The following is a 26,029-nucleotide window of genomic DNA, read 5'->3' on the forward strand; positions in this document are numbered from 1 at the left end:
AGATCAAAAGACGAATCAACGGCTAGGGCCTTGCATTAGCGGGTTGGGGCTGACAGGAAATACAGATCGACATCGTCACTTTTGTTAGTTTCTTATCTTTGTGGTTTTCTTTTGGTGTCGATGACGAAATACGGAAAAGATTCTCCTTTCTTGTTTAGCTGGATGTCTTAGTTGATATTGTCATAAAAAGTATTATGAATTAAACATTATGGGTTCGGTGTATATATTCTAAGTCTATCTATTCCAGAGACATCCTTCTCGACGGTCCAATCCTCGAACCCTCAGGCTTTGTAACATCACGCTTCCAAATCGGTGCACCCACAACTTCGAGGATATCAACTGCCCTCCGACCTTGCTTGTCTTTCAGATCTTGATCAACACCAGCCTCGATTAGAAGTCCAGCGATCTGATATAACTTGTACTCTTCCCCATTATCCATCTCTTCCCATTCCCTCTTCGCTCTTCCCAAAGCAATCTCGTTGGCAACATGATGTAAAGCAGTCCAACCTTGATGATCAGCGTGATTAACAGACGCACCAGAATCCAAAAGGGGCTGCAATATGTCTTTTGGGTCAACATCAGGCCAACCCAGATGCATCGAGGAAATGGCTAGCATCAGAGGTGTCTTACCGCTTGGGAACGGCCCAAGGGCTTGGAAAGTAATTCCACAAGTATGTAGGAACTGCAATACTCCGTGTTTCCACTTCCTCAAGCCCAGACTTTCATCATATGATGCGATACCGTCCGGGGATGCGCCCGCTCGGAGCAAAAAGGTTGCATATTGCTCGAACCTGGACTCATCGTATGGATATGGTGTGGCGTCGTTGGAAAGATGTAGCAAAGCATGCGTGACTTCATCTCGCTTTGAGGTTTTGTTCGCCCAAATGTCATCATCAGAGCGACAGAGAAACCTAACCACGTCTAGACGATTGTTCGTGATCGCGGTACTGATAGGCCCTTCTAAGTCTCTAGGAGGTCTTATCTTTAGGGCTCCAGCTCCTATTAATAACTTGACAATATCCTTATCGCATCGACTGATGGCAGTCTCCAGAGCAAAGATCGAATCAGGCCGCAAGCTAGAATGTGAGTGACGCTCCAGTAAAAGAGCCACGACATCCTTGTGCCCTTCGATAACAGCTAGTTCGAGAGGGTTCATCGCCACAAGTTCTGCCGTGGCTAACAATGGACAGCCTCTCCGCGTGCCTATTAGACGAGTCTCGTTCCTGGATTGTGTATGGAAGAAACCGTAGAGCGAAGAGCGAATGTTGGTCTGTCTCAAGTACCTCAATAAGCTTGTTGTATCGACAATCTTGCGAACAATGGATGTTATGCCAAGTAGTGAAGCTAGTTGCAAAGCGTTGAGTTTATCTGCCGAGGTGAAATCCTTCGGCTCCTCGCAAAGGATGATATCAGTGATCACTCCGAGTCCGTTGATCGTGGAAAAGTGATGACCGTGTTTGATTGCAGTCCATGGAGCCTTTATGTGTTCTTGTGCATCTCTGAGGTCGGAAAGGTACGTGAACCAGAGTCCTCGGTTGACATGACCCTGCGTCAAAAAAGCCATTGCTCTTGATGCTAGTTTGTCATCTTGAAGCTTTTGGGGGCATTGTCTTAGATGTCGAAACCAGAATCGTGTCGCATAAGGGAGTACTAAATTGCACTTGTCGTCTGCTATTCCTTTTGACAAGGCAGGAAGTAACTCCTCCATTAAATCCAAACACCGAGACGCAATCTGCTCGTGATCTTTTTCGGGAAATATTTGAGTGATTCCTGCACCAAATCTCTCGCCCGAGGTGGCTCGAGTTAGGAAATTCTTGAGTGAGCGTTGAGATAACTGAACCGTCTCGACAGTCTCATATCCCAGGCCAGACTTCCTAATCTCCGGCTTGATAACGAGAAAGGCTCTGCAGATCTTCATGCAGGTCTTGAGATCCTCAAGTCCAGTATCTGGGGTCGAGGTTTGATCGCCCATCAAGATGTTCAGCTCTTCAAGAGTAAGAGGATTGTATGCAAGCAATACCCAGCTGAGCAATAGCCGTATCCGTTTTCTGTGTTGAATTGGGCCATCCTGTAGCTTTCCGTGGTAGATTGTGTCGGTGCTATTGGTTAAGAACTTGAGGTGCAGCGGTACAGAAACTTGAGCTTGGTATTCAAGGTCGAAAATCACCAATCTCGCCCAGTGAAATGACTGATTGGGTCTTGTGCCGAGGGCCTCCGTGACCTGATTGTGAAGTTCTTGAGGCCAGCCTTTATCTTGTGCAATCCTCTTGAGGTTCGTTTCTATATAGAGCTCGACGTCTTGGGTAATTTTCTCCTGTAATTCCGAATTCAGAGACAAGCTCGAAAAAGCGTCTTTGAACTTCATGGTTGGGGGTAGTAAGAGAGAAGTCAGGAGTAGTTTGAAGTTCCGAGGGCTCGTTCTCATGGTCAACAAGTCAGAGAACCGATCTGTCAGAGCTTTGGCCGATGATGCGTCACACTCATCGATTCCATCGAGGATGCAAGTGATGTTGCCTGCCGACGGATCTCGGATCATCGCCACGAAAATCTGCCACATCGTTTCAAAAGAACCCCTTGCCATAACCACTCGATCACTACCATGAGCTTCAACCTTTTCCAGCGCGTGCGACAAGAGTTCTGGTTTTAATTTACCCAGTTGCCATATAAGTCCACGAAGAACGATTGTTGCAGAGCTTTTGCAGATGTCGCCTTGGTTACAGAAGAAGTAGATGACTGTGTTGTCGGGTATGCGTTCGTACAGTCGCTCTAATTGCTTGGCGAGATATATGGCGAGCATGGTCTTGCCTGTACCTTCGCTTCCTTCGATGATAAGACCTTTACACTTGCTAGGAGATAGGAGCCAGTAACGAAACTCAGACTGTTCAGTAATCCAGGAGCAAGTTCCTTCAAGAATATTGCCCTTTATCAGTTCAAGTGATGCCAGGTCTTGTCGTGGGTCTGTGGCAAACAAATAGTGCAAAAGCTCTTTCTCTCGTTCGCTGATAGAGTTGGAATATTCTAAGCGAAGTGGAGAGTCGACGGAGACTCTGGAGAGTGTTTTGAATCTATCAAATTGTTAGCTCATCCAACTAACAAGTGCTTTCGTTACTTACTCTGACTCTCGGAAAGCTGCAAGGCACATCTGTTCTCGTTCCAAATCATCAAAGAGGCCGTTGACTCTATTCCCATTCAGGTCATCATATAATCTCAAAGGCCCAGACTCATTCAAGGCGATATCACAGTCATTGCTGTTATAATTGAACTCAGTCAGAATGTCTCTGATAATCTCAGCGCAACAAAGTAACATCTGTTTCGTAAATTCAAGCTCTTCTTGACTGTCATTGTCGTTAGTCGAAGGCTTCAAATGAACCTCTTTTGCTAGTTTCGATAAGGCCTCCAGTTGTTTGACTCGTTTTAAGGCGGACTCTTCATGAGAAAAGAGTTTCTGGAAGAAATGAATAGCTTCGTCTGTGAATTCGGCGAGCCGAGAAGCAGCATCCGTTACATCGGTTGCTGCATCCATGATGGCTTGACAGAAGTGAGATAGAGAGTAATATTTTCGAAAGCCAAGTGCATCCTCATTCCGTAGAAGAAGAATAAGAAAAAAAGATGGCGCATGTGCGGGATTCACGAGACGTGTCGAGGAAGGCTCACCCTGGCCTGTGTGTAAGTGCATTGAAGGCTTAGTCAGACGGCTATTTTTATGTCAGTCTAGCCAATAGAAACAGCAGGATATCTACCAAGACAGCTGGCGGGTACTTTGGTGCTAGCTGCGCCACGTCTACCTGGACAAGGCTTTTTCATGCCAGCATTTAACAACAAGATGATAGAGAATAGCTTCTGCCTAGACTTTTGACGTCATACTAGATTTCCATATATATATTTATCCCTCGCTCTCCATTCTTGGATTCTATACGGGACCGACTTTACTAAAATAACCTCCAACCTAAGGTTACGAATAAATCATTGGTTACGAAGTCTCGTCGTATTTCTTTTCTTAGAAATTCCCAGAATAGCATTGATGTTATCAGGGACGCTCTGTATACTAAAGGACATATTCGAATCATATTTGAAACTTAGGATAGTTGCTTCATGATTCGTCCATATACCCATCAACTATTCGTCGATTCAATTATTATATTCTACTTTGACCTATTTATCATTGCAGTATTTTGCTTTATATATATATATATATATCATATAGATACATGTGGTGTTTTGCCTTGTGGCGTCGTTTGTTGACTAAATACAAATTCGTTATTGTAGACAAAACGTTCTCGGTCAATGTTAGTTATGTATGAAACAATAGGTGACATCAACATAATCACAAATCACCGGAGATGCAAGAGGAGCACATCTCCGATCCTCGGAACTTGAATTAAAAAATCCACGAGTCTTGTTGGTTGAGCCAACAGTCTCGCGTGACGTATATCTTAAGTCTGCTGATGTTTAGTGGGGTGTTGAATCCTCCATCGATTGCACTCGGAATCATATTTCCATTCTGAAAATCAACTGGCAGACACCCCCTCTACTACTGCAGGTCCTTATGAGTTCCGAAGTCCGGACACGTGGGAGGCTCCGCAATGGGTTGAAGGAACTTGAACTCCAGACATCATCATCCCGCTTCTGAATTCTTGCATGTACGTCTATATGCGATTGCGACGCTGACAATCCATTTTGAAGGTATTGGTTCTTTCAAAAGGATTTAATACCGCTCATTACGTCTAAATCACCAGTTTGGAGTTATCGATATTGGTGCGGGTGAAGAGGATAATTGCTCTGCCTCTTGATGTGCTGCACAAGAACGAAACTGTGCAGCCGCCAGACGCCGGTGGTAACAGGAGATATTCTCCACACCATTTGGAGCAAATTGGGGTTTACAAATATGTCACCTTCTGCTTACAGCCAATATTCTTACCAAAAAGCTCTTTGGGGGCGGAAGTCTGCTTGCGGCTCAGCGATGGAACTGAAACCCATCAAAGTCCGAATCAGCTCACTTCCCTATAGGAAATATTCATGATCCCACTGCGGAGATTCATTAGATAACTTTACGGTTGGAAGGAAACACGAGACCATGTTAACCAGGGTGAAAAAAGGCTATTGACCCCACGGGGTCAGCTGGCTTTGCCGCATCTCCGCGGATAAAGGTACATTCAAGCGCGGCTCAACGTACAATTTACGTTTCGATTATTCGCATTTCCGGTCTAAGGTTTATAGTTTTACTGATGTGATATGATCTGATTGACGTCAATTGACTCTTCGGATGTGGCACCATAACAATATCAGAATGGGCTGATGGAGGGTTTTGTGTTATAAGATGAAGCGAAGTCGCTTCTCTACCGAGCATTGACTCACACAATCGAAATACATTTGAATTACCATATACCCCAGTCACTACAACTCAATACAATCAGCATGTTGTCATCAAGCAATATGCTGCGAACTCAAGTCCTCCGATCAGGGAGGTCAGCCACTCGAAGCACAGCACTTGTTGCACGCTCAGCAACAACAACAATTCAGGCAACCCGTCGAACCTTTTCAACTACCCAAAGAACTCTCTGCGCAGGCTGCGCAACTTCTGGGGCTCAGGCATGTTCTCGTCACAAGCCAAATAGCCGCGCTAGCGCCAGCAATATCACCACAAACTTCAATACAACCAGCCCAAGCAAGAATGCTGCATACGCAACAGCAGCAAGCCCTAATATTCCCACTGAGCAATGGGCACAGGTTTTGGAGAATACTGGAGGAGGTAAGTGAACTCTTCGCCTTTTGGTAAATAGAGCTAACGAATAAGCTGTTCAATACAAGAAGATCCCAGTTCCTACACCGGGATCAGATGAAGTCCTCATCAACGTCAAGTACAGTGGAGTTTGTCATACAGACCTCCACGCTGTAAACGGTGACTGGCCACTTGCTCCCAAGATGCCCCTAGTCGGAGGCCACGAAGGTGCAGGTGTGGTAGTAGCAAGAGGGGAACTTGTGAAAGACGTTGAAATCGGCGACCATGTAGGTCTCAAGTGGCTCCACGGCTCGTGTATGAGCTGCGAGCAATGTCGCCAGTCCAACGAATCACTTTGTTCTCACGCTTCATTATCCGGTTACACAGTCGATGGCTCGTTCCAGCAGTATGCCGTTGGCAAAGCAGCGCATGTAGCGCGTATTCCCAAGGACTGCGACCTCGCCGGTGTAGCACCCATTCTATGTGCCGGCCTAACTGTTTACAAAGCTCTCAAGTCTTCTGGCGTTCGTCCAGGACAGAGCGTAGTTATCGCGGGTGCAGGTGGAGGCCTTGGTGTTTTTGCGATCCAGTACGCTAAGGCTATGGGGTTGCGTGTAACGGCTCTCGACGGCGGCGAGGAGAAGCGCAAGGTCTGCACTGAACTCGGTGCTGATTCTTTTGTCGATTTCAAAACTTCTACGGATATCGTTGGGGAGATTAAGAACGCTACTGGGGGTTTAGGACCTGACGGTGTTCTGCTTCTGGCGGCGAGTGAGAAGCCTTTCCAACAGGCGAGTCAGTATGTCAAGAGCAAAGGGACCATCGTTTGTGTGGGGTTGCCGGCCAATGCTTTCGTTAAGGCACCTGTGTTCGATACTGTTGTTCGGTAAGTGAGAGACTGCCTCTGTTGAAAGTAAGCTAACAAAGAATGAAATAGGGAAATCAATATCAAAGGTAGTTATGTTGGCAACAGGCAAGATACTGCCGAAGCCATCGAGTTTTACAGACAAGGGCTTATCAAAGCGCCATATAAGTAAGTCGACTTATCAGAAGGACATTGCAGATGACTGATTCTTTATTTAGGATTGTTGGTCTATCAGAGCTTCAGAAGGTTTATGACATGATGATTGAGGGAAATATCGCTGGTCGCTATGTAGTAGACACCAGCAGATGATGTTACAATATTGAATCCGAGGATAGCTAGCCATTATGACGTCGAAGAGGACATATATTTACGAATTCTCTCATACATTCTCAACATTAGTGACCTGATGTTAGTGTTGGAACGATAATCTTGTAATCCCTGAGTGATATAATAAAGGCATCTATCTCACGCCTCTAGACTCTAGTTCAACTCTATCAATCATAAACGCTTACACATCTTTCACATCAGAAATCTTAAATCCTCCAGGTACCAGCTTTTGAAAAACCTGATCAGGATCATACTTGGCCGCCGCATCCTTCATCTTCCTAATATTCTCAGTCCCATAACTACCAAGAGGATCCTGACTCTTGTCCGCATAGTTAAGATACGTCCATTCAAGGTTTCCTCCCTCGATAGTCGCTGCAAAATTTTGCACCTCCTGGATCCAAGCCTGTACCTTTGGTCTTGCAAAGGCTTCTTGTTCGGCAGTTTTAACCATTGCGACGGCGAGAAACAAGATGCCGTTGTCTTTCTGGCGCTCGACGCCCATCACATTACCGCCGGCTTCGGCGCAGCGTTGACCAAAGAGAGCGGGGAGAGGTTGGAATAAACATTGGGTAATGAAATTTCCATCGGGGATGAACTCTTTAAGTTCCTCCACGAGCTTGTCGTGCAACTCTGAGGCTTTGGTGAGGATCCGAGTATCGTTTTTGAAGCAGCATGTAAACCAAGTATCACTATAGTAACACGTTAGCACAGTCGAGAGTGCATCCAAGAAGGGTATGGCTTACTAGTAGTTAGCAGGAATATTATACTCAAAGGCCATTTCGGAGATAGTAGTGTTCTTGACACTATTCGTGATTTCAGGCAGAGCAAGCCATTTCTCATATGCTGCGGGCTTCTCAACGCCTTCCATATTAGCATACAGAGTGGCGATGCCGATGTCTTTGAGCTCGGGCATGTGACCAATGATAGTAACGAGGTTGCTATGAATGTCGTTGGGCACATTATTTGTGAACTCGGAGAGAGCTTCAATAGCCCCAGGAATGACCTGTTTGGGGAAGAGTGTCATGCCGCCCCATACGCGATCGGTTTTGATGGCTTTCATAGTGAAGTTTATCACGATGCCAAAGTTGTTGGAGCCGCCTTTGAGAACTCGGAACAAGTCATTGTTGGTATTCTCGTTCGCAGTAACGACCTCACCACTAGCGAGAACGACTTGATACGACACAACGTTGTCGCATCCAAAACCCTGTCGTGCTGTGAAGAAGGCATTGCCGCCTCCTAGGAGTAGACCAGCAACGCCGACATTGCCCTCACGGCCTCCAGCAACAGCGCGGCCATGTTTACTCAATTGAGAGTAAACATCTCTCCATTTGCAACCTGGACCAATATCGACCGTCTCGGTAGAGGCGTCAAAAGAGACATGATTCAAGTGAACAAGATCAACAGTGACTCCCCCCTCGATGTTGTTCGAGCCAGCCCAATTCGTATGACCGCCGCTGCGAATAGCAAACTTTTGACCAGCAGCCACAAGAGTCTTGACGATAGCGGCGACTTCCTCAGGAGTTCGAGGCTGGACTATACAAGCGGGTTCGATTTTAGCGCTGTTGGACCAGTAGGATTCTTGACGAGCTGTGAATTCAGCATCAGTTGGTACTAGGATGCGAGCCTCAATACCGGCTGCGACGAGGCATTCGGCCTGGGGAGTTGACGTTGCCACTTGGTGGATAAGGAGAGTCATGATTTGAGAGGCAAAGTAAAGATGAGAGGGGCAGGATGCTCAATTCAGCAGCGATGCATCTAGATAATGTCATGTCGGTGCCGATATGGAATTTAGCTCTTCTTCCGTCTCGGGGTCTTGCTATTCCCCGTGGGATCAAGACCCAGGACCCTGGATCTTTTGGTGATGATCTATTCGCCAATTGATCCTGCCTCATGCAGGGCCAAGAGGTTGCATTTCCATTTCCATCAACCAACATGCATATAGCCCTTGCATGCTCTCTCACAACTTGACAGTTGGGTCCTCTCATTTCTTATTCCCTTCCAAAAGAAATCAAGAATCAATCTCATGCGATACAAATGCTGTCTCCTCTCTGAAGAATTCTCTCGATTGGTCATTTGTTCAATTAATGTATGCTCTCACTCAACTATCGGATTGTTCGTTCATAACTCGCTTATCCTTAGCGTCCTGTCGAATATTCCTTCAGCTAGGATCTGTAACATTACTTTGTGATATCATATTTTCTGGTCTTGTCTTGTCTGATAGTCTTCTTCTCATTCGCTGTCACGCGGTATCGGTTCCTTGTCTCCCTCGCCTCGAGCCAACTGCATTAACCTAATGCCTTAGCCCTGTATTGACAAAAGTACCTGAGTATCACCATATTTCAGGATGTAGATCCTGCTACCAAATACTTGGCAAGATTCGAGTCCATGAATAACTGAAGCGTTCTTGCCTAACCCTGTGGAAAATGCTGTGCCTCTGTAGATAGTAATACAAAGAAATGCCCCCGGGAGGTTTATATGTGCAATTGATACCTCATATAATTTCTTGTAAATTGTATCTTCTGTTCTGTCCTTTCTCTGAGATTGAGGGTTAGTAGTTACCATGGCTGCTGTTGTTGACGGCGTTCCAGTCGCCATCCCACCACCGGACGATTATGAAGTAAACTTCGAAAACCCGCAGCGCAATAGTGTCACTGAAGCGTACTGGCTTTATGGCGTTGGTAATTTCCTGAGTCTCGCATTCATATTGCAGAGAGTCTACGTGAAAGGTTTTCTACAGAGGACGTTCCGTATAGAAGATGGTGAGTCAAACGCCCCTATCCTTTAGGGGGTCTGCTAATGTTGGTAGCTTGCTTGGGCATCGCCTATGTGCGTCTTTCCTGGAGAATTGTTTGCATTCACTAACTGGTATATCCAGGTATTCTCTGTGGTACTACAAACACTGATTATACGTAAGTGTGAGATCCCTCCTACTACAATCACTAATGTCGAACATTACAGGCGACTTCATCCGGGGCATAATGGGAACCCATGGATGGGAGGTGCCGATTACCAAATTCGCCCTCTTTGCACGCGCTTTATACCTCCTGCCGATCCTTTATAACCCGATTCAATGCGGTGCCAAGCTGGCCCTTTTGCTTGTCTACCGTCGACTCGCGCCACTGAAGTGGTTCCAAATTCTTATCTGGATCACAGGATTCGTCGTGGTCGGCTCTTCAGTCGCGATAACATTCGCCACGATCTTTCCTTGCCGGCCGGTACGAGCGGGCTGGGATATCACTATTACTGATGCCAAGTGCATTGACAGACCTGCAGTGTACCAGGCTACTGCTATCCTGGGGGCTATCACTGATGCCATGGTCCTTGCGATCCCTCTACCAGTAGTGATACGTCTCAAAATCTCGTGGAGACAGAAGGTTGGGTTGCTGTGCTTCTTCTGTATCGGTGGAGTGTGAGTTCTCCTGCTACTCTGAGCACGGAACAAGCTGACTGAGGTCTAACCAGTACTGTTTTCACATCCATCATGAGACTTATCACATTGATCAACTCTATGGGCAATGAAGACCAATCTTGGGGTGGAGGGCCCGTCCTGCTTTGGATGTAAGTATTGTCTGTCTTGTTGGCCATGTTTAATTGTTGACCGTGATAGCTTTGCTGAGGCCAACCTCTCGATAATATGCGCTAGTCTGACGACATTCAAACCCTTCCTCAAACACCTAGCTCCCCGAATACTAGGCACTTCGCGCATGCGATCAGATGATGGCTTGTCGGATCCAAATGCGCCACCAACTATCGGGGCGATACCTACGAATGGCAGGCTCCGACACGATCGTTACGAGCGGTTCGATGAAGATCCTATGTATCCGTTAAAAACTGTCTCTAAGGCTGAAGGATCTAGTGCGCGTATGAGTAAGAGTGAAGGGATGCACGACGTTATGCGCCGGAACTCGGGGCATAGCCAGGGCGATTCCGGTTCAGAAAAGGCAATTGTTCAGACTCGGACCACAACGGTCTCATACTCGTAATATGCGATGAACGGCGATTGATCGTATAGTCTTTATCTGCGATAGACCGGCTAGGTGGGTGTCAGAAGAATTGTTCTCCAAGGGTTGGGCTACATAAATAACGTAGACTGACTACTAGTCCAAGCTCGCCTAAGGTGATCAAATTATTTCATCTCTTTACTTTTAGGGACTAATTCTTCTGACACCCTGACGACGGGGAGATAAGAGGCATTGTTTGCGCTCAATAAACGCCTTTGCGTAATTACTAAAGCTTCTTAATACACCGACTGACTGAGCGCCTCACCTTGACAACTGCTGTCGCGTATTTCTACCACAATCAACTAAAGCTTGATGTCTTCTCGTCAGAGTATCAGAAGAATTGACCGCCAAAAGCATAAGCCGAAATAATTTGGTCACCTTGTGCTACATATCTTAGACCAGCACTTAGGCTATTTTACTTTAGTAGCCTAAGCCTTATAGGACAATTCTTCCATCACCAGCCTCCTTCTCAAGTCCTCTCATAAATACCCATCTACCATATGCAGTACCTATGTCATGTCTGGAACAGTGACGCAAGTATATAGCGCAGTCGCTCATATGTCGGGCGCTCGGCGGCGCCGGGTATTGCATATTATTTCCGTTGAGCGACCAGTAGAAGCTGAAGCGCGAGAAAAACAAGCTTATGGGGTAAGCTTAAAACCCAAAGTGCATTAGGCTAGACCACACCCTCTTCTCTCTAAGCAATAGCCATCAATGGGAGTGAGGGTCGTCGCATTGCGTGATTGAACGATTCCATTTTGATCTGCAGTTGTAGGGATCATGTTGGGACTTGATGATTCCATGGTTGAACCTTCTGAGCACGTCATGGTCCATAGTCCAGTCTCCGCAGTTGATTGATCGTCTTAGCTTTGATTTGCCATGGAACTCAACGCCTTGACGCCTCCTCATGCAGGCTCTCGGGGAGTTCGTGCAGTTGTCGTTGCAGTAAATGCAGTCGCAGTCAAGAAAGTACTACCGTTCCTTCGCCTCCGCTACCTTGGAATTGACTCAATTTGACTTGGACTAGAGGTAGCATCAGGTAGGCAGGTACATCCGGCCACTCCTTCCCGCGATGAGGTACTTTCGTGACTGCCGTTTCGCTATATGTGATCGACTCCCATCAATTTCTTTCCTTCATTTTCTCTTCATTCGCATCTTCTAGCGCCATCCTACCTATTTTAGTTGATCCCCTGCGCATCTGTATCGTTTCGCCCGCCCAGTATCATTTTCAGAATCGCCATGGAGTCCAAAACCTCCAACCTTGATGGAGCTGAACGCATGCCAAGCTCAGGAACCACGAGTAGATCGCCTTGGCTCGCATCAGCTTTTGGAGGTTCCAAAGTCACTATTGGTCCCCGCGTCGAACCCCTCGCCGAGCACTTGGCATCCAACCTTCTCTCCGAAACAGACAGCACTTCAGCCGCAGACTTGCACGACAAGCAGGTCGCTTCCGAAGCGGGAAATGCCATCCAATACAGGACATGTTCTTGGCAAAAGACGGCGGGCCTTCTCTTTAGCGAGTACATTGTGCTCTCTATTATGAGCTTTCCTTGGTCCTACAGTCTTCTTGGCCTTGTTCCTGGGTTGATCCTGACAGCTGTCGTCGCTGGTCTGGTCTTATATACAAGTCTTATTCTGTGGGAGTTCTGTCTACGACACCCCGAGGTTCGCGATGTTTGCGATATCGGACAGATGATCTGGTGGAACGGAAAGTGGGCTTGGTGGTGGACGGCAGTCATGTTCGTCCTCAACAATACCTTCATTCAAGCTCTCCACGTGCTGGTGGGCGCAATCTACTTAAACACCATGACCGAAGCCGACAACATCAAAGGCTGTAGAACCGTTATCTTCGCCGTAGTGGTGACCGCCATCAGCTGGATCGGATCGCTTCCACGCACTTTTAGCATGCTGTCAAAGCTCGCCTTTGCGTCGACCGTGTTCACATTCACGTCGGTCATTCTAGCAACAGTCTTCGCGGGCGTTCAAGGTACACCTGCTGGATATCCTAGCAAGGGAGAACCTATTATCTCTATATGGACGCCAAGCAGCACCACTCTCGTCACGGGCATGTCAGCTTTCATGAATATGAGCTACACATTCATCGGACAAACCACCATTCCTAGCTTTATCGCTGAGATGCGCGATCCGCGGTAAGCTGTAGTGTTAATTGACAAACTTCACATTGCTAATCATTATATAGGGACTTCCCTAAAGCATTGTGGGCTTGCACTTGTGCCGAGATCATTACCTTCAGCATTGTCGGCGCTGTCATCTACGCTTACACAGGCGACCAGTACATGGTCACGCCAGCTTTTGGAGTTCTCGGCGATCTTTACAAGAAGGTCTCGTATTCCTTCATGATTCCTACCATCATCTTTGTAGGATGCCTTTACGCCAGCGTAACAGGCAGGTTCATCTTCTTTCGCATGTTCAAAGACTCGGTACATCTCACTTCTCATACCGTAAAGGGTTGGGCCTGGTGGGGGTTCATTCTATTCCTTAGTTGGGCTGCATCATTCCTTATCGCCGAGGTCATTCCTTTCTTCTCATCATGTAAGTCATTGCCCTCGAGCTTGGTTCTGAACAATACTCATAAGCATTATAGTGTTATCGGTCATGTCATCCCTGTTCAATTGCTGGTTTGGCTTTATCTTTTGGGCGCTGGCCTACTTTCGCATGCGAAATGCCGATAAGAAAGTGGGAAGGACAAGACAGCCTGTGCTCGACTACCTCTCTGTAGCTCTAAACGTCATCATCATGTTGACTGGCGTTCTGTACCTCACTTTGGGAACGTATGTCAGTGTTCAGGGTATCATAGACCAGTTTGAAGCTGGACAGGTATCTGGCGTATTCTCATGCAAGAGCAACGGTCTTTGAGGGGTTAGCTTGGCTATCACTTAGTATAATTATGGCGCTTTGTTTGTATGCAGCTTGACCAGCATAGTTATTTAATAGAATACGAGAAGGGGGGAAAGGGGTTCTGTATTATTTGGTCTTTAAACCTTTACACACATACTCATCGGTTAGACCATTGGCAGCCACGGTAGGTTATCCGCTTGCGACTTTGCAGATCCAAAAGCAAGTACTGTGAGCATAGGTTTGAGAGGTCGACATATCGTGTGTGTGATTGTATGTCTGTGTTTCACTCAAAGTTATGAGGAATTCTCACCCTCAGGTATCGATGTTCTTGTCAACCTATTGCTGTTTCAACATGACAACGGCATATGTAATCCACTCGCATACGAACCATCTCCGTTATTGTTTATTCAGTGACATTGCTATAGTCCAACTCATACCGATCGTAAACATCGTTCATCCTTACTTGCCAGGATAAAGATTTGTCTGCCGTATGCGGGTACGCATATGGGTGATGGCGGGCGCCTCACACTGCTGCTATGTATCACAAATTCTTACATTACAATATGGGCGCATATGTTAGTCGACGACAGTTTAAAGCCTATGTACAATAAGAGACTCGACAGGATTCGTCAAGTTGAGTGGCTGAAACTGAGACGGGAGGGAATGCGTGTCGGGTGGTACGGGAAGGGTAGACGTTTGCTGTCAATGCGACGATTAATCCAGCCTCCCACCAACAAGAATCTACTAAACATAGCCTATACCATTCAATTGGAGACTCGTCAGCGACAAGCAATAGTCTTATGTATTGCCGTTGTTGATTGCTAAAGACCCTGCATCTCGGTGAGCGCTACCGCGAGTCGAGACCAGCTTCTCCTATGCAGCTCAAGCAAACATTGAATGATAATGTAACATAAGCTTGATCCCCTGTATGATTGATCAAATACGAATCGGACTCGCACATATCGATCATTACAATAACGGGTATCGGTGCAGGTTATGTCAAGATCCAGTCAATGTGATTCGTTGGGAGATCTTCAATTGATCACGGCTAGGACATCCGACGGCCCCAGACGTTAGCTCAAGCTTCAAAGATGGGGCAAAACGGGCTCTAACTGGAACTGTAACTGGACATCCGTCAGTGAATCAGATCATTCATTTCATCGTCATAGAAGAAATTGCCATTGATGTTTCTTTGACTCATAGAACATGTAATAAGCGAATAGCCTACAGTAAAGTGCCAAGTCCTGCAGCTCTGCGCCCTCCAACTAGCAAACAGATTTCGTTATAGTAAGAGTCACTTGTAGATAGCGCCCAACCTAGTCCAACATGCAATGCAATGTAATGTCCTGTAATGGCAATTATTAACCAAGCCAAGTCCATCGGCTACGCATCCCGGCACATAAATTCTTCCCACTCCCCTCCCCTTCCGCGGAACTGATCAACTCTTCCTTCTCAAGTCATACTCCATGTGAATTTACTTGCCATTGTAAAAATCTCGTTTTGTGATCCCAAAGGTTTTGTTAGTTACCACATGACCTACAACGAACACAATGCAGAGGACAGCTGCCTAAAAAACCAGCACGGATCCTGCCCTGCGCAGGACGAGTCTATCAGTTTTAACCCTTCCCCTTCTCCGCGTGGAGATCCCGAAAAGTCTTCGGCCCCGGCAACGGCCCCGGAGCAGCAGCCCGGCCTCGAGTACGGAGCCATCGAATCCTCCTCCACCAGCGACAGTCCGACCGAGAATCATCATGAGCCCGATCTTGAGTTTCCTGAGGGCGGCCTTCAAGCATGGCTTGTAGTCTTTGGGTCCTTTTGCGGAATGTTTTCCGTCTACGGTCTCATTAATACTGCTGCTGTGTTTGAGTCGTACTTTTCTGAGAATCAACTCCGAGCCTATTCGTCTTCTCAGATTGGATGGATCTTTAGTCTGTACTTGTTTGTCGTTTTTATCGTGGGCATTCAGGTCGGACCTGTTTTTGACAAATATGGTCCAAGACTTATTGTTCTTACTGGTGGTTTACTTATCGCTGCCAGTTTATTTATCCTCAGTGTTTGTGAAGGTGAATTGTTCAATTCCTTGTGACTTGTTGCAGCCTCTAATTATCGTGTACAGAGTTCTACCAGATCCTCCTATCGTACTCAGTCGTTGGTGGCCTAGGAGGAGCCCTCCTCAACTCCCCCTCATATGCATCCATCGCCCACTGGTTTGATGTCCGTCGCGGTCTCGCAACTGGTTGTGCAATGACCGCCGGATCGATCGGTGGTATCATCTTTCCGATCGTCCTGCAGAAGCTCCTCCCTACCATTGGCTTTGCATGGACAACCCGCATCCTCGGGTTCATCATCCTGGGTCTTACTGTCCCGGCTACCCTCTTTATGCGGTCGCGTCTCCCACGGCAGAACAAAGTGACTTCTGTTTGGCCGGACCTTACCATCTTCAAAGACCTCAAGTTCACGTTCGCTGCCCTAGGGATCTTCTTTATGGAATGGGGTCTCTTCGTGCCGTTGACCTACATCGTGTCTTATGCCGGTAGATACTCTGGCGATGCCAATAGCTCTTACACTCTGATTTCGATCCTCAATGCTGGTTCATTGCTCGGTCGTTTTCTCCCTGGCTTTCTAGCCGACAAGATTGGCCGCTTCAACGTCATTCTTCTTACCCTCGGGCTGTGCATCATCTCAGCTTTCGCCTTGTGGTTGCCGGCTGGTGACTCCCAGGGCATGATTATCGCCTTCGCCGTTGTCTTTGGTTTCGCCTCTGGCTCGAACCTTGGATTGACACCTGTTTGTGTCGGTCAACTCTGCGACCCGCGCGACTATGGACGCTTCATTTCCACGGCTTTCATGGTCGCTAGCTTCGGAACTCTCAGCAGTCTGCCCATCGCTGGTGCTCTTCTCGAAGCTGGAGGTAATGGCGATACAGGCTGGACAGCTCTTATCGTCTTTGATGGACTGTCGTATGTATTGGCACTTGCCTGCTTCCTCGCTGCGAGGGTGATGGCTGTTGGCTGGAACGTTAAGAGCGTCTACTAAGACTGTTCTTTATTGAAGATGAGTGCGATGAACTGAAATGTCATGCGCGCGACATCTTTTTTTGGATTCAGGGGTGCCGACGTGGTCATAATTGGTCCGGTGATCAATTGTCGAGTCGGTCATGCATATCAGGGATGCATCAACTGACTTTTTCTGGGATGCTTCCTCGGAAGTGAACCAGGTATCATTACTTTCTCAACATTCGTTAAACACTTGTTTGGAACATTTAATTGGAATCAGTATGGGAGACAGATTGAAGGAAAGATTGAATAAGATAGGGAACACATTTTGGTAAATAGAACACTCGTTTGTTAGATAGATCGGTAGATAGTTCATAGTAGAATACTACATCACGCTCATTCATTCCCACGGGATCAGGTTGTCAATGTCCGCGAGTTTAATCGAAATTTCGTTGGACCTTCGCGAAATCCATCATTAGGACTTACAAGTCCGTATGCAAAAGAGGGTCCAGAGCCCCCACGATGCCCAATGACGCACGTTCCCGTTAGTTATCGCTCTCACCGAGATCCCGCGATTAACCGTGTACCAAAACGCTCACCTCTCCACGGGCACTTCTGAGTGGCTATTAGCACACTTCAGACCGGATCATTATTGTTCCTCTCGGTACAGTGCCTCCGACACCACCCGTAGCGTCAAGGTCAAGCACCAAAAAACTGACACACTGCTAAGGTAAACTGACCTTGCAAAATGTGTGAGTCGACCCGTTCTGGTTTAGGCCGTTGCATCCCGGCCACGGGATAATCTTGATACGAACAAGAACAAGCTCCTGTATCGACGTTTTTCCTTTCCAGCTCCTCCAGTCCAGTCCCCGTCCCCAGGAACAGACCCCCCAACCAATATCCTCATATCCAATCTCTAAACGTTGCAAATTCAAAGCAGCGTTTTTTTCTCCTTTTTTCTCCCTCTCCTTCCATATCCTCGACATCATGCAGTCCGTTACCAGAGCCGCTCGCGCTTCTGCGCTGAAAAATGTTGGCCGCCGCGCCTACTCTTCATCGCAGTACGCCAAGACCATCAACAACCTCCGCATCAACAGCGACACCAAGGTCATCTACCAGGGATTCACTGGAAAGCAGGGAACGTGAGTATTGCGAAGACTCTAATTTATGTGCAGGAACAATTTAAACTGACAAATGACGTAGTTTCCACGCTGAGCAAGCTATCGAATACGGTACGGTCTTCCCGCTATATCGAACTCGACACAGATCATGATATACATGTGACAGGGGTCAACGACAACATAGACTGACAATCGATTGAACAGGCACCAAGGTTGTCGGTGGAACAAACCCCAAGAAGGCTGGCCAGACTCACCTCGGCCTCCCCGTCTTCAAGAACGTCCAAGAAGCCGTCAAGGAGACTGGCGCTACCGCTACTGGTCTCTTCGTCCCGTACGTCTACTCAACCACATCCACATAACGAACAAAACGCCCCTAACAATATTCCCAGTCCTCCTCTGGCCGCTGCCGGTATCGAGGAGGCCCTCGAGGCCGAGATTCCCCTCGTTGTCTGCATTACTGAGGGTATCCCCCAGCACGGTAGGTTTTTATACATGTCGATCTCAGGCCAATTGTGAAGGTTTCTAACTCAGGGCCCACTTAGACATGGTTCGCATCACCGACATGCTCAAGACCCAAGACAAGACCCGTCTCGTCGGTCCCAACTGCCCCGGTATCATCGCCCCCGAACAGTGCAAGATTGGTATCATGCCTGGTTTCATCCACAAGCGCGGTCGCATCGGTATCGTCTCTCGTTCCGGTACTCTGACCTACGAGGCCGTCAACCAGACCACCCAGGCCGGTCTCGGTCAGTCTCTCGTCGTCGGTATTGGCGGTGACCCCTTCTCCGGTACCAACTTCATCGACTGCCTCAAGGTCTTCACCGAGGACCCCAACACCGACGGTATCATCATGATTGGTGAGATTGGTGGTTCCGCCGAGGAGGACGCCGCCGAGTTCCTCAAGCAGGCCAACACCGTCAACGGTGGTAAGCCCGTTGTCAGCTTCATCGCTGGTATCTCCGCTCCCCCTGGACGACGAATGGGTCACGCCGGTGCCATCGTCTCCGGTGGTAAGGGTGGTGCCGACACCAAGATCAAGGCCCTCGAGGATGCTGGTGTCATTGTCGAGCGCTCCCCCGCTGGTCTGGGCAAGGCTCTCTACAACGAGTTTGTCCGCCGCGATCTGCTATAATTTTATAACTAAATTACGTCTGCGTCTTTTAAAGGGGCTGAACCTTTTGGGAGGCGAGGTCTGTATGAGATGAGTTGGAGAAAGTGAGTCAGCAGAGCCCGGTACATAGATGTTGACCGAGACTCGCTCATGGAGGGCTATTTGCATCATATTGCATGATTTCTTCGTACGTACCTGATAGAGCAAGATGGTCTGGCTCGCGCGCAGGCTAGATTGTGGAAAGGAGTATCAACCTTCCGCAGGCGAGTGCGTGCTATACCATAACCCTCAGCACGCAATGCGCCAAAATGTCACATTACACCATGAACTATCTAATGTCGAAAAGTGTTTCAAGCAACCTTTAATCAGGAGTCTATCTGCGTGAGAATGTGGTCTGGTGCACGTAAAAATGTCGTAGTTGTCTCAGAAGATATGCATCATGCACGTTGATCGAATCATAATGTCACATCATGTTCGACTTCAAATTAGTTGCTATCATACGGCCGCCATTTAAACCGATGGCCTTTGGGAATGGCCCACAGCTCTTTCATCCTGGAGCTAGTCTATACTAAACAAATAAAGAGGAAACAAAAAGAAGCAAATCCGGAACGCAGTCTAACTCCCCGTACCATGCTGAAAATTGTTTATAGAAACACTATTCCTTCTCTTTGCACGTCAAGTGGCGGTGAATTATTGCTCGCCAAGCAGTCTGGCAACAACATCACCCATGTATGCCTCCTCCAGTTCGTAGTCCCTGCCTCCGTTGCGCTCTATGCCGAAAAACATGAAGGCCTCAACAACACTCTCAAGAGCGAAGCCCATGTTGACAAATCTTTCCACGAGGTCCTTGTTGTATCCTTGGTAACTGCATTTGGGGTTAGTCATAGCCAGTTCCCGTTCGTATTGGTTACATACCGAGCGTTATCATCTTTGGGAGGGGCGGGAGTGCCTTCTTGACGGTATTGACTCAAATCAACCTCTTGTCGTGGAGCTCCAGCGTATTTGACTGCCCACTCGTGGGCCATGACAGCGAACCGTTCGGGGCTGTCCAACATCATCTTTGCAACCTCTGCGTCTTGAGGGTCCTTGGGGTTGGGGCACTCGAGGAGCATGCGAAGGGAAAGGAGGGCGGTCTTGATGGTCTGGACGGGAGACCAGTTGGAGCTGAGTGTGTCAAGGCAGATAGCACCCTAAAGAAGGCTTAGTCAATAACTGCTTGTTTCCGTGATTGCTTTCTCAACCAAAGTTCTGTCTCTAATTTGTCCAGTCTTGATTTCCTGTCAAAACATAGGCTGGTTCCCTTATCCCCATTCCAACCCATCCGATCTTGCACAACTTACCGTCTGACTGCTGACATTGGGGTGCCAAATCTTTGTATCGAACTTCATCACCGGTGCCTTGAAGGGATATTGATCAGGAATCTGAATGTCGATCGTATAGGTTCCCCCTGAGTAAGGAGTATCGGGAGGAGCGGGAAATGTGCCCTTCAGGTGCCTCATGGATCCTTCGGAAGCGGGAGCAGCAATAATACCCGAGCTGTCATGATCCTGTTGGATGTCGGCAAGCTCCTTCATGATACGGCGATCTCTTGACATGATGTCGGTTGTGGAAGCGTAAGATGTCGAGTAACGGGTTGGATTTTTGGAACAATATGAGGTTGAAGCAAGAAGAAAAGATGTCGCCTTTTGGCGTAAGTTTTTGACTGCAGCTGATCGTGTGCAAAGGGCGGGTTGGGTTCCGTTGGTGATGGAAGGAGGGGTTCTTGATTTTTGTCAGGCTGTGGCGTAGCGTTCTCAGCCGACGTCACTCCACTGAAAGTTAGCGTCCTGCGGGGGGTGGTAGCAGCCGGGTTGTTCAAAAATAGACCGAGGACAAGAAGGGAATGAATGAATGGATCACCACCTTTTTAAGATGTCTAAGTCGAGGAACAGTGAGTTTCTGAGCTCTTTCTCTATTGACAGTGAAGCTGAGTAAGAGACAAAGAGGGAAGCATGCTACATGCATAGATCATATCATACATACGGCTCACATAATATCTACAAGCTTTCATATTCAGCCAGTCAAACTCTTATGCAAAAAGTGACATGGCCGTCCCCCCTGTCTAAGTTCTGTAGAGATGCTTATTCCGCCTGGTCTGTATGGCCACGGCTCAGAAGCAAAGACATTTTGTACGCCTCAACTGAAAATGAAGCTTCGGTCGCCTTACAGAGAAAAGAATTGAATTTGAACATTCTATCAACGTCTTTCGCATTCTCACATCCTCTTCAATTGGCTATCAAGGTGCATTGAGCATCTTGTAGTAGGTATCCGTAGATTTCTCAACCTAACGGCATAATAGGCAAGTTTTTGTTCGGGACCAGCTGAGACGCGTTACAATCCTCATCATATATACCAAGATCTCATCTATAAAAGCATTTCACGAGCTGAGTCTTGACAAAAATGTTCTTCTCTTCAATGTTTGCTATTAGCTGGGTGCTAATGAGAAAGGCTGCAACAGCCAGTCAAGAACCTGGTGGGACAAACAGAACGATGTCCATCTCTCAAAACAAAAGGCATCAAAACACAAATGAAATTATAAACCACAGCAATATTATTCGATTCATTTATATGACCAACTTACTCAATTAGTTACAAATCAGAGTACAGGTTATGGTCGTCCTCGAGATGTGCACGTGACTGACTTAGCTCTAACACGTGACTAGGCTGGAGCTGCTGTCGTGTTTCCCTGGCGCCTGGTGGTCGCTTTCATCATCACTAAGCTCTGGAGCCTCGACCTCGACCTCTCCTCCACACCAAAACACATCCACCATCACAGCTCTCTTTCACGTAGAGGGGTCTCGACACACGAATTATCGAAATAGAATAGAATCAGCTCTAGGAGCTTGATTTAACAGGATGGTTCGTTTTATACTACCGCCATGACGCTGCGGATGTACTGACGTTATCTAGGGTCAAGGACAATCCGGTATGGGAGAAGGGGGACGTGATGACAAGGACAAGAAGGCAAGCAATTCGCATCCAACTCCTGGATAACTCTTCTAATACCCTGACAGAAGGATAAGCCCAAGTACGAGCCCCCGCCAAGGCCTACAACGCGAGTTGGTCGCAAGAAGAGAAAGGCCGGTGGCACCAGCGCCGCTCAGAAGCTTCCCGCCGTTTATCCTACCAGCCGATGCAAGCTCCGACTCTTGCGAATGCAGCGAATCCACGATCATCTTTTGCTCGAGGAAGAATATGTAGAGAACCAGGAGCGTCTACGCAAAGCCAAGGCAGCCAAGGAAGGACAAACTGCTGGCGCTGGCGCTGACGCCGACGTCGACCGACTTGCCGATGAACGTGGTCGTGTCGATGACATGCGAGGAAGCCCCATGGGTGTCGGAACTCTGGAGGAGCTTATTGATGACGACCATGCTATCGTTAGTAGCACTACAGGTCCTGAGTACTACGTCAGCATCATGAGCTTTGTCGACAAGGACCTTTTGGAGCCCGGTGCCAGTGTGCTACTACATCACAAGAGTGTTAGCATTGTTGGTGTTTTGACAGACGACGCCGACCCTATCGTCAGTGTGATGAAGCTCGACAAGGCGCCGACAGAGTCATATGCCGATATTGGTGGTTTGGAACAACAGATCCAGGAAGTCAGAGAATCGGTGGAGTTGCCACTGCTTCACCCCGAGCTTTACGAGGAGATGGGTATCAAGCCCCCGAAGGGTGTCATTCTCTATGGTGCACCTGGTACCGGAAAGACGCTACTGGCCAAGGCTGTTGCCAATCAAACATCTGCCACTTTCCTACGTATCGTGGGTAGTGAGCTTATTCAGAAGTATCTCGGTGACGGACCTCGACTTGTTCGACAGCTTTTCCAGGTATGCGGCTTTCATTGAAGGATTCGACCTTTGCTAACATTGTCAGGTTGCTGGCGAAAACGCACCCTCTATTGTCTTTATTGACGAAATCGATGCCATTGGTACGAAGCGTTACGACTCGACATCGGGTGGTGAGAGGGAAGTCCAGCGAACCATGCTGGAGCTTCTCAACCAGCTGGACGGTTTCGATGACCGTGGTGACGTCAAGGTCATCATGGCCACCAACAAGATCGATACCCTGGATCCCGCTCTGATTCGACCTGGACGTATCGACCGAAAGATTCTGTTCGAGAACCCCGATCAGAACACCAAGCGCAAGATTTTCACCCTCCACACTTCCAAGATGAACCTCAACGACGATGTCGATTTGGAAGAGTTCATCTCCCAGAAGGACGACCTTTCAGGTGCCGACATCAAGGCCATTTGCTCCGAGGCTGGTCTTTTGGCCCTTCGAGAGCGAAGAATGCGGGTGCAGATGGCAGACTTCCGATCAGCGCGTGAAAGAGTGCTCCGTACAAAGCAGGAGGGTGAGCCAGAGGGTCTGTATTTGTAAGGTACCAGCGCGTTTGGGACATAGATGGGTCTCGGCCATTTAATGAGGAATAGAGGTTGAACAACAGCGAATTCTGGTGCAAATTATTATGATAGGCATTAATTCTAGGTCGGCAATTGCCCTAGGACTCGGTGTAAAGTGTATTGATCGTGTTGCAGCGTCGCATTTTGACATGAACCCTTGGTTTGAGTGTCCCTGGCTTGGCAATACCAAGATTCCATTGCCCTGGTGAATAAACACAGAACTCCTGCCCTCACATAAGAAAAATATCATTCTCCTTGATACCCTCCATAACCTATACACGGATCCCAAAGCGCAGACATATCGTGAGGATCCCAATCGGCCCCGATGCTAAGTTGCCAGGAGGTGTAGGCGTAAAACTAATTGCCGTTCTCCTTCTTCACAACCTCCCCGTTCTGCACGCCGACAGAAGAAAGGTTGTACAGCCACCGCGCAACAACGAAGCTGCCAATTGCCCAGCCCCAGACAAGCACTGCAATAGACGAGGTGACGAGCAGCGCGGGGACAAGGACCAAGAGTGCGACACCAATCCAGAACAGGGCAAAGATGATGGCGGAGCCAAGGGCGAAAAGAATAGTTGACAGAGAAAAGATCACAAAGATGAGAAGAGGCAGGAATGAAAGAAGAAGCTGTGACACAATGAAAGACTGCTTGTTGTTAGCTGAGTTGAGAGTGAAGGGAGCAGAGACTTACGAAAAGAATAGGTCGCGAGGAAGCAAAGGACATAGTATTATCATAAGCTCTCTGTCGTGAACTGGGAGGGACGACTCGATCGACAGAGTTACGCGCATAGTTGATGAAACCAGATGCTTTCTCGTCTTGCGAGTGCGTCCACGAGTCTGTTGCGCTTGGAGCCATTATTGTTACTGCTTTGACGTCAATTGACGAAAGGATTAAAGACTTCAATTGCCGAGAGAATTAAAGAGTATGATGATGAAGAGTTGGTTTACAGCACAATTCTCGAGGTGCTAAGGGAAGATGAGGATGACAGTAAGGTTAGTAGGTAGGTAATCTTCCATGACCGGGGATGACGTGGGGGATGTGCTGGTGCATACCTACTAAGTACTAAGGTACGTTGCTCCACGGCAAGTACAATCTCCCCCTGTAAGTTTGGGTGCAGAATACCTCTGTCTTAGAGCGCCACCAGACTTCAAAAGGTGGTAGAAGTTCATATAAAATAGCTATTTTAAAGCAGGAAAATAAGTATATGGATTCTTTTACAGAGAAGAATAGCTTTTTAGATATTTTTCTTTAAAATTAGTAGAATATAGCATAAATTAAATACAGATATCCTAAATATTAGTAGAACTCCCAAACATTCAAGGGTCGAATTGTAGGTCCCGGAGGGTTTCAGGCCAATCAAGTAATACAGATGATTCTCCCTCGTTTTACACCATTCCAGTTTGTTGACGAGTAGACTTTGAAGGGAAGAGGAGAACATCTGCATTAAATGACATGTGATAATTGAGAGTTACTTATATATGCGGGATAAGTACCATGCTGTTCCATTCACCTACTTCCATCGCATCGATCCTCTGTGTATACGACGCCAATCCAGAACAGGGCAAAGATGATGGCGGAGCCAGGAGCGAAAAGAATAGGTAGTTGACAATCAAGATGAGAAGAGGCAGGAATGATTGACGACCCGCGAAATAGAGCAGGTGAGCCACAGCATCGTTAAAGCTCCATTACCAAGTCTTGAAATAACCGTTACATAACACGATACTATCATTTCCTCTGTGAAACTCTATTGAAGCTGTCTTAAGCTCAATTTGCTCACGATCAGTCATCCAATGATGGTCGAGAATTCCTAATTCAGACTAACGGTTTTGACCTTCAAGTTAAAAGCGTTGGTTTCGTGGTCTAACGGTTATGACTGCGGATTCTGATTCCGCCAGCGAGGGTTCGACTCCCTCCGAGACCTTTCTTTTTGCGCTTCTATCATATTCTCTAGAGACCATGCTGCATGCTTATAGAAACTTTTTGTCTCTGTAAAGCACGAAATTCTGAGTAGTGTGCGTACAAGCAACTGGATGTATCCTTGTTTGTAAACCTAGGTGCTACCTTGTGCTGTTGTCCTCAATTGACATATGTTTAAACTCACCTGACAAAGAGGCAAGTGAACAGAAGTAGAGTCAGTGAAAGAATGGTATGTTGGATGGCATGCAGTATGATCGCTTCCCGTCCGTTGAGTAAGTAGGGATTTAACTGTCAACATAAGAGACGAAAGGAATTAAATACTTTTTCGAATATAAGCTAAAACTTAGACTTTCTTTCTATTCCTCCGAAGCTCAGAGAGGAACTCTGCTGCTGTACAGTAGCTACCTTGAATTCTTAAGAGAGCATCGCTATAAGCTTCAGGCCGTTATGCCCGCCACGGTCGACCTTTTCAACAACCTAGAAGTTCATCGTTCATCAGCAAAAAGAGAGCCATCTGAACTGCAAAACTGCAAAAGAGAAACTCCGGTACAGGGAATCGAACCCTGGGCTCCGCGGTACTGATCTCTCAGGTTATGAGAGCGCGAAATGTTAGCCACTACACCATACCGGACGTTGACTTGTTAAAGGTCGCAAAGATATCGCCAACCAT

At 47.4% G+C, this 26,029-nt stretch overlaps 10 protein-coding genes and 2 non-coding genes across 12 annotated transcripts; 7 read left to right on the forward strand and 5 right to left on the reverse strand.

The window, feature by feature from the left end:
* Positions 1–22: 22 nt before the first annotated feature.
* B0J16DRAFT_257688 (uncharacterized protein) lies at positions 23–3,523 on the reverse strand (the record flags this gene model as incomplete). The annotated part of the gene is made up of 3 exons (XM_046123156.1): positions 23–145; positions 296–3,065; positions 3,114–3,523. The coding sequence occupies 3 exons, from the start codon at positions 3,521–3,523 to the stop codon at positions 23–25; spliced, it is 3,303 nt and encodes a 1,100-aa protein (XP_045990154.1).
* A 1,679-nt stretch (positions 3,524–5,202) lies between these two features.
* On the forward strand, positions 5,203–7,041 carry B0J16DRAFT_410019 (chaperonin 10-like protein). The gene is made up of 4 exons (XM_046133119.1): positions 5,203–5,749; positions 5,795–6,605; positions 6,657–6,752; positions 6,803–7,041. The coding sequence occupies exons 1-4, from the start codon at positions 5,416–5,418 to the stop codon at positions 6,891–6,893; spliced, it is 1,332 nt and encodes a 443-aa protein (XP_045990155.1). The 5' UTR covers positions 5,203–5,415; the 3' UTR covers positions 6,894–7,041.
* On the reverse strand, positions 7,021–8,633 carry B0J16DRAFT_330511 (uncharacterized protein). Its single transcript, XM_046126473.1, has 2 exons — positions 7,655–8,633; positions 7,021–7,600 (listed from the first exon to the last, which is right to left on the reverse strand). The coding sequence occupies exons 1-2, from the start codon at positions 8,605–8,607 to the stop codon at positions 7,093–7,095; spliced, it is 1,461 nt and encodes a 486-aa protein (XP_045990156.1). The 5' UTR covers positions 8,608–8,633; the 3' UTR covers positions 7,021–7,092.
* An 838-nt stretch (positions 8,634–9,471) lies between these two features.
* On the forward strand, positions 9,472–11,126 carry B0J16DRAFT_367590 (uncharacterized protein; the record flags this gene model as incomplete). Its single annotated transcript, XM_046130143.1, has 6 exons — positions 9,472–9,670; positions 9,718–9,737; positions 9,787–9,820; positions 9,870–10,320; positions 10,374–10,469; positions 10,519–11,126. 6 exons carry the CDS (start codon positions 9,472–9,474, stop codon positions 10,892–10,894), a joined length of 1,176 nt encoding a protein of 391 aa, XP_045990157.1. The 3' UTR covers positions 10,895–11,126.
* Positions 11,127–11,428: 302 nt separating this feature from the next.
* B0J16DRAFT_353031 (transmembrane amino acid transporter protein-domain-containing protein) lies at positions 11,429–13,789 on the forward strand (the record flags this gene model as incomplete). The annotated part of the gene is made up of 4 exons (XM_046129286.1): positions 11,429–11,440; positions 12,158–13,062; positions 13,113–13,465; positions 13,518–13,789. 4 exons carry the CDS (start codon positions 11,429–11,431, stop codon positions 13,787–13,789), a joined length of 1,542 nt encoding a protein of 513 aa, XP_045990158.1.
* Positions 13,790–15,141: 1,352 nt separating this feature from the next.
* On the forward strand, positions 15,142–17,186 carry B0J16DRAFT_330513 (major facilitator superfamily domain-containing protein). Its single transcript, XM_046126474.1, has 2 exons — positions 15,142–15,834; positions 15,888–17,186. The coding sequence occupies exons 1-2, from the start codon at positions 15,303–15,305 to the stop codon at positions 16,805–16,807; spliced, it is 1,452 nt and encodes a 483-aa protein (XP_045990159.1). The 5' UTR covers positions 15,142–15,302; the 3' UTR covers positions 16,808–17,186.
* Positions 17,187–17,491: 305 nt separating this feature from the next.
* B0J16DRAFT_330515 (succinyl-CoA synthetase-like protein) lies at positions 17,492–19,365 on the forward strand. Its single transcript, XM_046126475.1, has 5 exons — positions 17,492–17,909; positions 17,971–17,999; positions 18,093–18,219; positions 18,278–18,366; positions 18,431–19,365. Exons 1-5 carry the CDS (start codon positions 17,755–17,757, stop codon positions 19,018–19,020), a joined length of 990 nt encoding a protein of 329 aa, XP_045990160.1. The 5' UTR covers positions 17,492–17,754; the 3' UTR covers positions 19,021–19,365.
* On the reverse strand, positions 19,355–20,848 carry B0J16DRAFT_330519 (ubiquitin-conjugating enzyme/RWD-like protein). The gene is made up of 3 exons (XM_046126476.1): positions 20,340–20,848; positions 19,915–20,189; positions 19,355–19,864 (listed from the first exon to the last, which is right to left on the reverse strand). Exons 1-3 carry the CDS (start codon positions 20,592–20,594, stop codon positions 19,690–19,692), a joined length of 705 nt encoding a protein of 234 aa, XP_045990161.1. The 5' UTR covers positions 20,595–20,848; the 3' UTR covers positions 19,355–19,689.
* A 690-nt stretch (positions 20,849–21,538) lies between these two features.
* B0J16DRAFT_280260 (P-loop containing nucleoside triphosphate hydrolase protein) lies at positions 21,539–23,527 on the forward strand. Its single transcript, XM_046123895.1, has 4 exons — positions 21,539–21,897; positions 21,949–22,002; positions 22,053–22,865; positions 22,912–23,527. Exons 1-4 carry the CDS (start codon positions 21,895–21,897, stop codon positions 23,416–23,418), a joined length of 1,377 nt encoding a protein of 458 aa, XP_045990162.1. The 5' UTR covers positions 21,539–21,894; the 3' UTR covers positions 23,419–23,527.
* A 102-nt stretch (positions 23,528–23,629) lies between these two features.
* On the reverse strand, positions 23,630–24,631 carry B0J16DRAFT_40153 (uncharacterized protein). The gene is made up of 2 exons (XM_046132579.1): positions 24,133–24,631; positions 23,630–24,086 (listed from the first exon to the last, which is right to left on the reverse strand). Exons 1-2 carry the CDS (start codon positions 24,295–24,297, stop codon positions 23,799–23,801), a joined length of 453 nt encoding a protein of 150 aa, XP_045990163.1. The 5' UTR covers positions 24,298–24,631; the 3' UTR covers positions 23,630–23,798.
* Positions 24,632–25,291: 660 nt separating this feature from the next.
* B0J16DRAFT_t21 lies at positions 25,292–25,363 on the forward strand. The gene has a single exon. It is a non-coding gene; the product is annotated as a tRNA-Gln (tRNA).
* Positions 25,364–25,900: 537 nt separating this feature from the next.
* On the reverse strand, positions 25,901–25,990 carry B0J16DRAFT_t34. The gene has a single exon. It is a non-coding gene; the product is annotated as a tRNA-Glu (tRNA).
* Between the last annotated feature and the right edge of the window lie 39 nt (positions 25,991–26,029).

Source organism: Fusarium flagelliforme (assembly GCF_020744385.1).
Source record: "Fusarium flagelliforme strain FIESC 12 MPI-CAGE-AA-0113 chromosome Unknown B0J16scaffold_1, whole genome shotgun sequence".
NCBI lineage: Eukaryota > Fungi > Ascomycota > Sordariomycetes > Hypocreales > Nectriaceae > Fusarium > Fusarium flagelliforme.